This window comes from Mustela erminea, chromosome 12, assembly GCF_009829155.1.
Source record: "Mustela erminea isolate mMusErm1 chromosome 12, mMusErm1.Pri, whole genome shotgun sequence".
Lineage (NCBI taxonomy): Eukaryota > Metazoa > Chordata > Mammalia > Carnivora > Mustelidae > Mustela > Mustela erminea.
The window spans coordinates 83421048-83436234 of NC_045625.1; the positions used below are offsets into that span (position 1 = coordinate 83421048).

A 15187-nucleotide genomic window follows, 5' to 3' on the forward strand; every position below is an offset into this window, starting at 1 on the left:
CCAAGGGCAGTTTTGACCCCCACGGAGACATTTAGCAATGCCTGTAGATATTCTTGATTTCCAGGACTGGGTATCTAGTGGGTAGACGACGCCAGGGTTGGTTATTAAATGCAGCATGTGTACAGGAAAGATTCCCTACTGCACAGGATTATTCGGGTCAAAATGTGAATACTGCTGAGGATCAGAAAACCTGAGCTAGCGGAGACCCTTTTAAGGTGCCTCCTATACCTCTTAGGCATAACTTCTGGAGTGTTCACTCACTTCCTTGCTTTCCCATTCAACATTCCATCTCCTGGGTCTTCTGCCTGAGCCCTGGAATCCAGGCACTTCTATAAAGATGTTGGGCTTCTTTGGTGGGATGGTAGATAGAGACAATAATCTGAGTGCCAAAGATGCTCATTGCTGCTGGGTTGTCATGGTTCCCAAGAGAAGTTCAATATTAAGGAGAACTTCACGAGGTGGGACACAGAACCCATATCATATTTACAAGTCATTGACCACCATGCCAAACGGAGTCAGAGCAAGTCATCCACTTCTGCCTTTAAGCTTCTGTTCTGATCCAAAGAGGCTACAGCCTCTTCTCAGTTTTCCACAGATCTGCAAAGAAATTAAGTCTTTTCCGGCTGATCTGTGGCTTAAGCTTTGTCTTAAGGATTTATCTTCTTGTTTGGTCCACAGACATGACTCAATTTCCTCACTAAAATTTCACCTGCAGAAACAGGTGGTCAGTATGATTTTTAAAAAAAAACATTGTTTAAAAATAATGATTTATCTCATTACTAACTGTTTCGATACCCCATATGTCTTGTGATCTGAGGGAGTCTCTCACAGCCCTCACCAGTCCTGGCCTTGCTTGTTGTTCTCTTGCCTAGAGACTCACTAGGTTCACTCCAGGATGAGAATGAGCCTCGTGTGCTGGTCTGCTATCATTTTACCATGTGGAGCACACATTTTCTGAGAAGCTGTTTATTCTCTGCCAACCTAAAAATGCCTTCATGTAAATCTTCCTGAGGGAGGGAGGGGGGAAAAGAGAGGTGGTGGGGGGAGGTTCAAAAGCAAAGAAAACAAGAAGGCGAAGGAAGTGGACGGTGCTCAGTGAACCCAGACGTGTGAAAGGCTAATCCAGAAATCACTCAGTAATCACCACCATGAAAGTAGACCCAGGTGACATGGCTGGCTACGCACACAAGCTCACCTTCCCCACCTCCCACAAGGCCTCACTTCCTAAACCCAGGTGACCTTCTGGAATCTGGCCGCACTCCCTCAACTCTTGACCCCTCCTATGCAATAGCTTCTACCCACCATTAGCTTCCTTCCAAAGTCCCCGTTGGCTTCTCCTCCAAAGCAATACGATTTTTCAGTTTTCAAGAGAAGGGTACTGGCCCGTGTGTCCAGTAAACAAAGGGCTGGAGTGCAGTTAGAAGCTCCAAGGCATTTACGTATCGCACAGGACAGTCCAAAAGAAGGGGGAGGTTTGGTGGGCTCTGACGTGGAGGGCAAAACAGTGCTTGGAACTAGGCTGCACTCCATGTTCAGCAGCGCTCATGGGTCAGTCACGCTCAAAGGAACAGTGTTGAAAGAGTGATTATGTTTTAAGACAGTTTGGCTGTCAGTCAGATAACATACTACTGCCTATAGCCAAGTCAGGCACTTTTGCTGATGGTGAATTTTTAGGAATTATAATAATGAATAAATAAACTGGTTTAAAAGCAAGACTTTTCCTAGATGGATCTCTTGATGGGGCGTTGGGCCAGGAGGACTATGGCTTGGCTTCTACTGGGTCCCAGACCATTTCTCTATCAAAGGAGGACCTCTGTCCTTACTCTTCTGGAACATTCTTTTTCTTATCCTGAAATCGCTGTATGAACTTAGGTGACTCAGACATCTGTCTGTCAGTTTCTCCACCTTTACACGAAGTCACTATTATTGGCCCCTCATTCTCACACTCAGCGCTGGGAGTGGTGAGGTGGACAAGAACAGAAACATTGGCCAGGGTGGGGGTGGTTCAAGGCAGACCAAGAAGGTAGGCAGAGCATAAGAACATAAGTCCTTTCATCCTCCTCCAGCCAAAGGCTCACAGATCTCCTGAAACAGACTCTTTAAGGTGATGTTTTGGTGTGGGACTGGCTCTTTGCTGGATTCTTTTCATTTTTCCCCAACCCTGAGAATGCGGCCTGCTTTTCTCTTCTGTCATTACAACTGCCCTTCTGCTTGGGGCCCTGCCCCTTCCAGACTGATGAAGACCACGGTGCCTTCTCTCCATGTCTGTGCTATGTCACTATCACCATATTTGAGGCCTCAAAGAGGAATCATGCTCAGGGAACAGTAATGCACGTGCTTTAGGACTGAAGCAGAGTCACAGCAAAAAATACACATAATTATTTAGTAACTTGTACATTCAATAATAATAAACAACACAGACAAACATAACTTCAACATTGGTCTTTCAAGAGGATGTCTCAGCTGTCAGGAGGGAGTTATGTGGTTCCCGGCAGTATTTCATTATTTCCATATCGATTTTCCCCCCTTTCTCATCTACTTTCTTCATAAACTACAGATCCTTTTGTACTTTTTCCTTGATGCCCCACTTCACCCCAGATAAACTCCTCAACTTTTCTGAGCTCAAGATCCTGCTCTTTATTTTGTATAAAGTAACGAAGTGCTTTCATCCTCCTGCTAGCTCCTGGATCTTGCTCTTTCCTACCCAATTTCTCACCAAAACAAATTTAAAAAAATGCCACTGCTAAAAAAAAAAAAAAAAAGTACTGCTCTGGAATGACAGGTAATGACCTCCTTAAAGGGTAGTGGAGGGGAGAACCCATCTGACAAATTGTAGAGCATTAGTTATCCTTCATTGGAACTGGAGGGGGAAAGAACAGAGATACTTCCTTGCTCAAATACTGGTGTGATCACAGGAACTAGACCTGGCCTGTCCTAATGCCCAGTTTTGTTCACCTTCCAGTTTGGGTTTAAAACAAAGAAGCCCAGCCCTGTGGGTGGGCAGTCCCCATCAAGAGTGCTACTCTCCTTACTCTACTATGTAAGATTCACTCTGGAGCTCTCACACTTGCCTGCTCTTGGGACCCAACTCCTACCGCAGACCTTCGAGTTGGAAATCCTGGGTCTTTCGCAGCTCTTTGGAATTACAGCATCAATGACAATAACAATATTGGTGAGTATGAAGATAGCCAACCTTCACAGGATGAGTTCTATGTTCCAGATCCTATGCAAACACTTAACCCCAATTGTCCCCTTTGGTTTCCAAGTCCCAAAGAGCTGTTTTTGTTATTGATTGCTGCCTAAGAAATTGCCATGGAACATAACTTAAAACAGACAACATACACTCATCATCTCAGTTTCTGTGGGACAGGAATCTGGGCATGACACAGCTAGGTCCTTGACTTCAAGGTCTCTCAAGCAAGGTGTTGCTTAGCTATAATCATCGCAAGGCTCAGCTGGGCAAGGATTTGATTTCAAATCTCCACAATCGTTGGCAGGAAGCAGTTTCTCACTGGCTGATGGACTAAGGTCCTCAGTTCTTCGCTGACTGTTGGCCACAAGCTGCCCTTACTTAGTTCCTTGACCTATGGGTCTCTTTAGTAAGGCAGCTTCCTTCTTCAAAGGGCATAAGCCATAAGGACAATAGGAAGAGTCTGATAGGGAGGCAAAGTTACAATCTTTTGCAACCTAATCACTGAAGTGACATCTCACCATATTTCATTGGTTAGAATCAAGTCACTATGTCCCGCCTACTCTCAATATGTCCAGCCCCCATGGCAGAAGACACAGGTACCAGAAGGCAGTGATCATCAGGGGCCATCTTAGAAATCTGAAAACTTCGAGACTAGTTGATAAAGGAGGGAAAGTAGTGTCTTCAGATTGCAAGGATAATATCAAGACTAGATGAGAGTAGATCAGGATAAGGATTGAAACATAAAAGTAGAAGTTAGGAAGCGAAATAGGGATGTGCCTTATATCATTTTTGATCCAGTGTCTTTCTCTCTCTTCTAACCCATAACATGAAAGTAGAGCTAACGAGATGGTGGGGATAAAGCTAAAGGTTGTACCTGGCACCACTAGGCATGGCACAAAGAATCCCTTTTTCCATCAGGAAAGTAAACGGAATCATGTAATGGAGTAGTGGGGTAGCAGTGACAAAGAGGGACTGAAGATAGTCTGTCTGCACAAAAGTGACCCAGAGTCCCCACGGGCAGGAGAATTTCAGCAGGGACATGCCAAAACACCACATAAAAAAGGAAGGAATCAGGCATGAACCAGATCTAGAGCAGGGTGCGCGCAACCAGAGACAGTCAAGATGGAGGCAACAAATTTCAGACGCGAAACAGAAGGCTGGTGCTGTAGAGATTTTTTGAGGCAAAGCTGCAGGCAAGCAGATGGTGCAGGGAAGAGGACAGGGAACATTTTTTAGAGACATCTACCAAAACAAATTTTACTTCATATGTATTTTATTTGTGGGACTTTTCAGAGCTTCTAATCTGCTAGTGTGCCTCGTGCCTCTAAGGTGTGTGTGGGGGAGGGTGGGGGTTGAAGAGGTGGCGGTTCTCACGTGTGTCGATTTGTTTCGCTTGGAGGTAAAAACAGGCTGCACCTTTTAGGCAATGCTCTTTGATGAAATACTGTGGCCTTTCATGAGAGCAGGAAAGGTAAGCCAGGAATGGAAGCCAGCAATGGAGCCATAGCAAAAATTCTTGTAGAACACCTAGGTGTTAACCGGAATGACCCTAGGATCTCAATATTTGGGTCCAGCAATGGGAAAGATACAAAACCAGGGTCAGAGAAGTCATTAGATCATCGCCTTTTTTAAAAGATTTTTATCTATTTATTTATTTATTTATTTGAGAGAGAATGAGAGAGAGAGAGAGAGAGAGCATGAGCTCAGGGGGGAGGGGCAGAGGAAGAAACAGACTCCCTACTGAGCCCAGCGCCTCCAGCCTGCTGGATGCCAGGACCCTAGGATCAAGACCCTGGCCAAAGACAGATGCTTAACTGATTGAGACACATAGGAGCCCCCAGATCACCACCTTTTACAACCATCAGCAGAAATCCCCCCAAATTCCCAAAGCTTTCTTACAGTTCTTCTCTCCAGAATTCTCTTTCCTCCTCCTGTGTATGCCCATTTCCTTATCAGCAGAGAAGGAATCAGAGAGTTCACCCCATTGGCTTTTCTCGTGGAATGTGTCCAGTGACATAAGGTAAAAGCAATAGAGTTTCATTGAGAGAGACAAGACAAACTTGTGAGGAGCTTAAAAAATGTCTTTTTAGGGGGCACCTGGGTGGCTCAGTGGGTTAAAGCCTCTGCCTTCGGCTCAGGTCATGGTCTCAGGGTCCTGGGATGGAGCCCCTCATCAGGATCTCTGCTCAGCAGGGAGCCTACTTCCCTTCCTCTCTCTCTGCCTGCCTCTCTGCCTACCTGTGACTTCTGTCTGTCAAATAAATAAATAAAATCTTTTTAAAAAAATGTCTTTTTAGTAGAGAGAAAGAAGAAATCAGGAAAGGATCCCTTGCCAAGCCACAAAGAAGACAGTTCATCAAGTAACGCTAATTTCTCTAGCCATGGGGATTAAGAGAAGAGTGCCCTTATAATCCAAAGGTGAGAGACCTTCCCTCAAATAACTGGGTCTGGCTGGGCTGGCTAAGGTTCCTTCCCAGCTCAGAGGAGCAAACCAGCAACAAGAAGCCACTCCTTCCTGCATTACACAATGCTGTGTTTTTAGGTTAATCCTCCAAGGATATTATGGTAACTTCCAGTGGTTAATGAATAGCTTCTAAGTGCCTGCTTCACTTAATTGTCCAAAGGCCAGCTGGTCCCAGGGCATATAAAGCTTCGAGCTGGCTAATGAGAGCATTGTCTCTGGGCAAGGAAGCAGGGAGTGGAAGAGTCCCAACGGAGCAGGGATGCAGAACAGAACGAGTCTCGCTGTCTGTGCCCTCGCTCTCCTGACGGGCTTCCTGATGATCTGCCTGGGGGCCGTCTTCATTTCCTCAGGATCGATATTCAACGGTCGAGGGAACCTGATCCTGGCCTACGTGCTTCTGCCCCTGGGGTTTGTGATCCTTCTGAGTGGAATTTTCTGGAGCACCTACCGCCAGGCAAGGGAAAGCAAAGGGGTGTTCACCCATGTGCTCAGAAGACGCCTTTCTCTTGGGGCACTGCCCCTGGCCACAGTTGACAGGTATGTACGGGGAGGCCAGAAGATGAGGAGGGCTGCGGTGGGGCTGAATTCTGGAAAAGCAGAATAAACTTAGTCCCACTGTAGAGAAATAACCATGCCCTGCAAGGCTGTGTGTCTAGAACTGAAGCTTTCTGGTCGGGAAATTAATCTGGGGTTAGTCCTTAGGAAGAATGGTGCTGCTTCTGGGGAAAACCATGAAGTAGAGGGTATTTATATCTGAAAAACCACTTCTTCCCCCATTGAAAACCGACCTAAGCCAATAGACTCTCGGGTTCTTTTGTTGTATCATGGCAGCTGTCCTTAGAAGGCAGGTGGCGGCGGGTTATTCCCCATAGCCCGGCTATGAGGTCACAAGGAAAGGAAGTTCCACACCAAATTCTACCACACAACGAATGAACAAACAGGCATTGAACGAGACCTGCAGCCTCTTCATGAGCTCAGTGAGGTCTCAGCTTACCATCTTTCTAGGTGTTCTGATCTCACCTCACACGAGAGATTTATTCAACACAAGGCAGTAACATTTCAGGGGTAATTCAGTTAACCTTACCACCTCATACCCATTACGATGGTTCTTACTTAGAAAAACACACAGAAAACAACAAGTGTTAGCAGGAGTATACAGACATCTGAAATCTGGGGGCCCGTGGGTGGCTCAGTGGGTTAAGTGACTGCCTTTGGCTCAGGTCATGATCTTGGGGTCCTGGGATCCAGCTCTGAGTTGGGCTCCCTGCTCCGTGGGGAGTCTGCTCCTCCCTCTCCCTCTACAGCTGGTGCACTCTCTCTCTCTCTCTCTTGCTCACTCGCTCTGTCTGAAACAAATAAATAAAATCTTTAAAAAAATTCAAAACTTTGTGCACTCCTGCTGGGAACATAAAATGGTGTGATCTTTTTATGGAAAATGGCATTGAGGTTAAATACAGAATGATCATTTGATACAGCAAATCCTACTTCTGGGTATGTAGACAAAAGAATTAAAAGGAAGAACTTGAACAGACAAATGTACGCCAGTGTTCATAGCAACATTCTTCATGATAGCCGAAAGGTGGAGACAACCCTTATGTCCATCAGTGGATGAATGGATAAGCAAAGTGTGGTCTACCCATGCGATGGTATATTATTCAGCTGCAAAAAGGAAGGACATTCAGACAAGCGCTACAGCATGGATGAACCCTGAAGACATTATACTCCATAAAGGAAACCAGACAGAAAAGGAGAAATACGTGTATGATTCCACTTACATGAGCTATCTAGAGCAATGAAATTCATAGGCAGAAAGTGAACGGTGGTTATCAGGGGCAGCAGGAAGGGAGGGCGGGGACTTATTGTTAACTGAGTACAGAGTTTCAATTTGGGATGATGGAAAAGTTCTGGAGAGGGATAATGGTTGCTCAACAGGGTGGATGGACCGAATGCCACTGATCTGTACACTTAAAATGGCTGCAGGGGTAAATCTAATGTTACATGTATTTTGCTACAATGAAACAAAACTCAGTTTGCCAGTATCAGACAACCAAAACCCTACTAATTCATGGCTGAACACAGGACCATGTAGGGATAAAACTTCAGGGATCATCCTCAAGACAAAGGCTGCAAGACTTCTTCAATTCTTTTGCCTTCTTCATCTGAAATATCTTAGCTACTCCACATATCTTGAATATAAATCATTTTACCCATGACGGTTGATTTTTGACATTATTATGCTAACTGATAAAAATACTAATTACAATAACCAAACCTTACTTCCAGTGTTTATTATACTAACTGGCAAGGTTTCCGGGTTTGATAAAAGATTACGATAACCAAAGTGATTACGGAGGGTGCTTCTCGAGTGATTACTTTTTTTCCTGTATGTTAGATGATTGCCTACAGAGTGTGAATTCCTGATAAGAGTAACTGATTGCAGGGGTGGCTGGGTAGCTCAGTTGGTTAAGCATCTGCCTTCAGCCCAGGTCAGGACCCCAGGACCTTGAGATGGACTCCTGTGTCGGGCTCCTTGCTCAGTGGGGAGTCAGCTTCTCCCTCTCCCTCTGCCTGCCACTCCCCCTGCTTGTGCTCTCTCTCTATCATATAAATAAAATCTCTTCAAAAAGAAGAGTAACTGATTGACTCTAGGAGGCAGCTCAAATTTAGGAACACATGCATAAGGTCATTCCGTGCTGAGTTATTTCAAAGAGATCCATGATATGGCTATCTTGACACCCCTTGAACCTCCTCCTCCTGCTGCATCTAATAGGTGCCCAGCCTACACAGAATGGCCAGGAAGTCAGTCCAGGAAAAACTGCATTTCTAAGAAGGATATGCATTCAAAATATGAACCCACATTGAGGTAGCAGAGCAAATGCGTGTGCAACAGTGGAACTCAAAGCACTGGGAATGTGAACTGGTTGGGGCTGACGGGACTGGAAGAGCCAGATGGGATTTGGGGGCAGGAAGCACTCATCCTGGAGCCTCTCAAATCACCCCAGGGAACAGCTTACCTTTCTGTCTTCAATGTTCTTACACATGTGCCCCGTGACACTGCCGTGGCTATTCTGAGGGAAGCCCGAGATTTATGCCGTACAGTAGACCTCTCCTTCAGCTATCTGGCTTTGTGCCTGGTAATATTTGGAATGGAGCTGTGGCTACAAGGGGCAGGCTCTGTTCTGTTGTGGTTACACACCATCAACACTTGCCATGGGCGCTGAGGGATTCACCCTATAAATACAGAACTTAATCAAGCTCACCCTTTCTCGTCCTCACCTCGCACCACTCCTGTCCCATTCACGATGGAGAAGCCAGAAGGATTTAACAATTAGCAACATTGGACAAGATGACCAATGAGTATGTCACCTTTGGTGCAAATGGCTCCCTTCGCCATTGACCTACTGGGGTGGAGAGGGCTGCCAGTGAAATCTACGTGAAGTTCTCAGTTGAAATGTCTTGAGAAATGAGTACATTTTTTTGGAAATTGGTTGTTGAGACTTAAGAGAGTGAAAAGAAAGAGATACAGTCAAGGAGACAGCACAGAGCTCGGTTTTTAAAAAGTTTTATTAGACTGTAGCTGACACACCATGTTCCATTAGGTTCAGGGGTATGACAGTAATATGACAAGTTTATACATTCATTTTCATTCATTATTTTGTTGGCCAGGAGGTTTTGAGACAGTAAGTGCAACGGAGTCGAAAATGAGATGTGTGTGAACGGAGACAAGGACATGGACGGACTAACTGGGTGGAGGGTAGTTGCACAGCTGAGGTCCTGTGTCCCTTTCCCGGGTAAGGATCTCACGCTGAAAGTCCCTGGTTCCCATGAGGGAGAGAGAGAGAATAGCTTGGAGTAACCCACTGGGAAAAATAGGAACTATAGAGGCACACATCCGATGGCTGATAAGGAGGGTTTTGCTGGAAGAGCAGCACATTTTTTAAAAAACTGGTGATGCCAGGGAAGAAGTACATCTGTTTCAAAATCAATGTTTCTTAACAGTTTCACTTCACACAATGTGATTTGAGAGAGGCAGGCATATGCCTCTTTGGCATTAACCACTTAAATAACACATGTATGTTTGTGGCATTTTGATCCCCAGGCCAGATTTCTACCCTCCTGCGTACGAAGAGAGTCTTGACGCCGAGAAGCAACCTTGTCCTGCAGAGGGAGATGCCTTGGATGTTCCTCCACCTCTGTACACAGAGATGGGCCTTGAGTCCGAGGCTGCAATTGATGCCCACCCAGAAGCCCCCCCTTCCTACGAGGAGTCTGTAGCAGGCCGGGTGTCAGCAGCTGCACCACTGCAGGACGCTGAGAGGCAAAGCCGGGGATGCTGACGCAGGCGACACACCCTCGTGCTCAGGATGCACGTTCGTGGACTACAGCTGCTGGTAATAAACGTGGGCACCAGACTATGGGAGGGAAAGCGTCCTCCGGGACCCCCAGGAGCGCTAGCCAAGGAGATGCTGGGGATGACAGCCGTGCAGTTCTGCCGATGTGCTTGGCCTGTAAGGGCTCCGGAAGGGTGCAGTCAGCAGCCGGCAACATTTCAAAGGATTCGCACTAATTGCAGCCCAGATGGGCTCTGGGACCGGTTTTTTGGAGCTCTGCTCCAAGAGGCTTTTGGCTGTCACTCAACCCCTCCCATCACCTCAGTCCCTGGAGGAGAGAAAGGAGGGCTGCTCGTGAGGCAGCCCAGTGCCTTCAGGCACTACATCACCCAACAACCACGAAAGGAAAGTGTGCTGGAAACGAGGGGTTTTTGTGGCTTACTTTGTGTTTTTTGTTGGCTGGTGTCGAAGTTCTCTCCACTTACCATATTACCAGAGGGACACTGTAACCCGCACCGTGGGAGATGTGCTCCTGGAAGCCATTGGTGTTACTTCGTATTACTTTAATTTGTGTATTTTATTTCTATGTGGAAAACAACTATAGTATTTCCTTTCAAAATGGCTCAAACACAAAATTTTCCACAAATACCTTAAAAATGGGATGGCTGTACAAGCAGAGATGACAAGGTTTCTTAAAGACTCAAGTGGGACAGACAGAATACCTAAAAATCCATAAGACACAGAATTCAGAGGGGGAAACTATAATAGCCATAAGTAGTATTAGTATAGATTTTGATGTAAATCTTGAAAGGCATTAAAATACTCATGTGAATTTCAACAAATCCCCCTGCAAATCTCTAGAATTGAAAGAAAGGAGACTATACTGTAGCACTTTGATCCTTAAGAGATAATTCTTTTTGTCTCAAGATACAGAGCCATGCATTTTTTAGACTTGGGATATTTATTTTAAAACCCACTGATTTTTCCTCAGCTTTATTGTATTTTATTATGGGTTTTAACACAAGAGGACATGTCGGGTGGCAGGGCAGTGGGAAGAGAAGCAGCCTGATGCTTTAGAGCTTGGACAAGAATCTTTCATCTGTCTGGGTTTCAGTTTCTTGCTCAGTCAAGTCAGGAATTTATGCTGGGATTATTATCTAACAGTTACAGAATGTCTTTTATATCATGGGTTCTGTGCTGTGAACTTTTTGTGCTTTTTGTTTAGCCCTCATTTTACCCTTCAGAAATAAGTGCAATGGTTAGTCCCATTTTACAGATGCATGAACTGAGACTTCAGAGCTTTGAGAAACTTTGCCCAAAGCATACAGTTGTTCCCAGTAGAGGGGTGTAAGAGGGTGTATTTACTTCAAACATTTGTGCTAGGTTAACCCTGTCTCAGCTCCCTTCTCTCACAGGGCAGTTTGGACTTCTCTCCAGCTTCAGAAAGTGGGTCCCAACAATAAGTAGAGCCCTGGCACTGGTGCAATACCTTATAGGCCTTGAGGAAGACAGAGAGCTTGCTCTAGAATTCTATTTTATATTTTTTAACTTAAAAAAATTTAAATTTTTTTCACCATATTTGACATATAAAAGGGTTCTCTTTTAACACGTAAATACATGCTCCATGTTTTCTGCCTAAGAGCTTGACCCTCACTTCTTGAAGTTTCCTTCTCTCTCATCATTCCATCGATGATGAATAGTGGCTCCTGCTGGTGACAGGCAGTCCTCACTGAATGGGCAAGAGGGGGACTTGAATAGTGGTGGCGAGGATGAAGAGCTTTCAAGGAGGAAGAGGGTTGTTGAGATGGAATGGAGCCTCCATGGCCTCCTCTTCCCATTTTTGCTGAGTGTACAGATTAAGCATATCTTGACAAATATACATGGAAGCCACATAAGAGGAAATCCTGGTCCCTTTATATGAAACATGCATTTGGGCCCCTGGGATTTGAATCCTTGACCTCAAGGGCATAACTGATACGAAGGTCACTCATGGTTGTCCGATGAGAAGGTGACTATTGCTTAGCAATGCGATTTATTATTTCTCTCTTGTCATCTCTTTCTATCCCTTTACTGAGACTGTTACCCTGAAATTGTTTCTGGGGTCTGAACACGTCCATGGGCCTGAACCAACTCTGTCACTGGGCTTTCAGCCAGAGTGTGCATGTGTCACAGGTGGCTTTTCCAACTTATGGTAGTCATATGAAACATGTTAATTTTGGTTTACATAAGAAAATTGTTTTGGTCTCTTTACTGCAATAAATTTTGTACTTAAACTACCCTCTCTTTCATCTCTGTTTTGTATCAGAAAAAAATCAAGAGGGGAACATAAATTAAAGTTTGATTCTCCCTGTGGAACTAAAGAAGCATCCAGATGAGTTAATCTTTTTGAAAACCCAAACATTACTGAACACCAACTATTGATTCAGAAGATAAGCCAGGTGCTTTCTGAAAAGAAGTACTACTAATAGACATTTATTGCTTTTTTGAAAACAGATGTACTCTGAAGCCAGCCATCAAGGACACGGGTGTTAGTCCAAACAAATCCTATCTTTGAGAGGCCCAGCAATTAAAACCTACTGGGCAAGTCAGAACAAAAGCATTCTGGTGTGCTTAATAAGAATTCATTGGCCAGCCCTGAGGGACTTCCTCAAGGAGGTAGACATTGTATCCCATCTTCCTCCTTAAGTTTATAGTACAATTAGTGGTGATGCAACCAGGATTCCCCGAATGGCCAGGAGGGCATGGAGGCTGGAAGAGTGGAGAAGAGGCAAATATTCACTACAGTCTTTGGTCATTCCCTTCTCTCACGGGAATGGTAGGCTCACCTGTCAACGAGGAAGGGAAATTCTTAGAGGTGACAGCTCCTCCAGTATTTTCATCTTATAACCTTCCTCAGAATGGTGGGTTTCGGTACTCCCTCCAGCTCCCAGAAGGTGAGCATGACAAGGTCAGTTATAGAATACATTATGCTGCATCTTTTGCATATCTGAGATGTAGTGCACGTAGTTTTGACCTCTCTGCTCCAAAACTCACAAGTACTTTTACTGGCAATTCTACGCATCTCTCAAGATTCTACTTAAACACACCATCTTCGGTGAGGTATCTCCCCAGCTCGCCTCTATTGCAGGGCACATACTAGGTGTTAAAAGACATGAAAAGATGATAAAGACATGGACTTATAATGCATAGCTTCACCATATTCTATAAATTTCCATGACATTAATATTCACATACCAAGTGGGCTGTCAACTGCATGAGCCGTTTCCACCGATAAGGACTCCAGCTGGTGGGAGTAGAACAGACATCTGCTAAGCTCTGCTGCCTCCGATCCTCTCTTGCTGTTTGTAACTGCTGAAGGGACAAACACTGATTTACTGGCAGTTACATCATTTCGAAAGGTGCGTGATTTCTCAGGCCCTTCTCCACTCCAGGAGAGAGATCTCCTCAAGGCAGGTGTCTGGGATGTCAGGGTCCATGTGTTTCAAGACCACCCAGTGCATGATCAAGCAATAAAATGGAGTCACCTCTTAGGGCACTCCCTATTCCTGCAGGTGCTTTTCAAATTCCCCACGCCCGCCGTGACTGACGGCTATCGCTGTCAAAGTAAATCCCATGCCTTACACGGACCCACAGCTGGCCAATCAGAAGTCAGCACACCATTATGCCTGGGGCTGTCTGCATTATCTGCAGACAACACTGGCTCAGCACAGCCGACCATCAGCCCAATGTGCCGCCATGGGACTCATCATCAGTCGAAGTCTTCCTGTGTAGAAAGCCTTCAGGTCATGTTCAAGCCCTTCAGCCTGAGATGCCATAAAAAACCATTTGTTCTCTGGACCTTGGATCAGTAATACTGGATAAATATCTCATTTTAATAATGGCTGCCTGCCATTTTCAAGGTCAGCTAATGAACCCAAGAATCATGAATGAGGCAAACCAATTTTTTGTTCTAAGGGATTGGTGGACCCCTGGTAGAATATTTAGAATCTGCCATCCCCTTCCCTTAAATGACTCCCTGGCACATATACACACACATTGTATATGTGTGTGTATATGTGGTTGGAAACCACTGCATTGTGGACACCGTTGCTTGCCATCATCCTGGGGGCACATGGTGTCACGAGTGAACCCCTTGATATTAGCCCATCATAAGAGTGGCCTGACAGTTGCCACACTCCATCCACGCTCTCCTCTATGATGGTCTCCTGTGGTCCCCACAAAATTCTTGGACCTCTCCAGTCATTTACTCTTAAGAAAGATCCAATGCCAAGCCATGAGACCCAACGCAAGCCTCCTCTCCAGCCATCCTACCTCTCAACTCCCAGTCTTTGCTCTAGCTGCACTGATCCCTCATGAAATCATATACACGATTACAAATCTCAGGAAACTCCACTCTTCGGGAAACCCACCAGGTGCCTAGTGTCCTGCCATCTCAGAGCCAATCTCTCTGCGTGTTCCCATACCATGTTCCTGGCACCTCTACTAGAACATGTCCTCCTGCCTCTTTGTGTATTTTGTCATAGCCTCCCATGCCCACCTTACAAACTCTTAGAAGCAGGAATCACATTTTATACTTCTCCTCACTGCACCACAAACAGGACTCTGCAGAGAATCGTTGATCAACCAGTGTTTGTTGAATGAATGAATGAATGAATGAATGAATACTTGGGTGGCTAGGCACACATTCTAGAAATAAAAACAAAACAAATTTTAAATGAGGATTACCTTATACTTGAACTTTGAAGCTAGAGAGGATTCAAAGTTCAGGGACTTGAGAAAAACATACATATTTTCTGACCTAGCGCTAACCCTAAAAACGCATCCTGCTGTACGGAGCCACGCAGAGCTGAGTAGTACGTGGATGCCGCCACAGACACCACGTATAGGTGGCGAGAACCAAAGCTTTAAGGCAAATGACATGTGTTGCTGGTAAAGTCCATGACTTTAGAATCTCTGTTCAAAGCCACCCTCTGTGAATATGAAACGAAGATACTTACGATGAAAGATCAGTTGCCAATTTCGTCTCTGCTGACTCCCAAAGGCAGTTTTGAGCAATCTGCCTTTTCTGGTCCCACTTACATGATACATTTCCAGGTCCTAACAACGAAAGCCAGCCCTTGCCAGTGCCCTGAAAGACAGACTTACCAAAATGGGAACACCCGTGGCAAGACAGACATGCAAAAATCCACAGTCCATGCG

General features: G+C 45.2%; 1 protein-coding gene across 1 annotated transcript; it reads left to right on the plus strand.

The window, feature by feature from the left end:
- The first annotated feature begins 5854 nt into the window (after positions 1 to 5854).
- TMEM252 (transmembrane protein 252) lies at positions 5855 to 12263 on the plus strand. Its single transcript, XM_032307009.1, has 2 exons — positions 5855 to 6194; positions 9757 to 12263. Exons 1-2 carry the CDS (start codon positions 5917 to 5919, stop codon positions 9992 to 9994), a joined length of 516 nt encoding a protein of 171 aa, XP_032162900.1. The 5' UTR covers positions 5855 to 5916; the 3' UTR covers positions 9995 to 12263.
- Positions 12264 to 15187: the final 2924 nt, after the last annotated feature.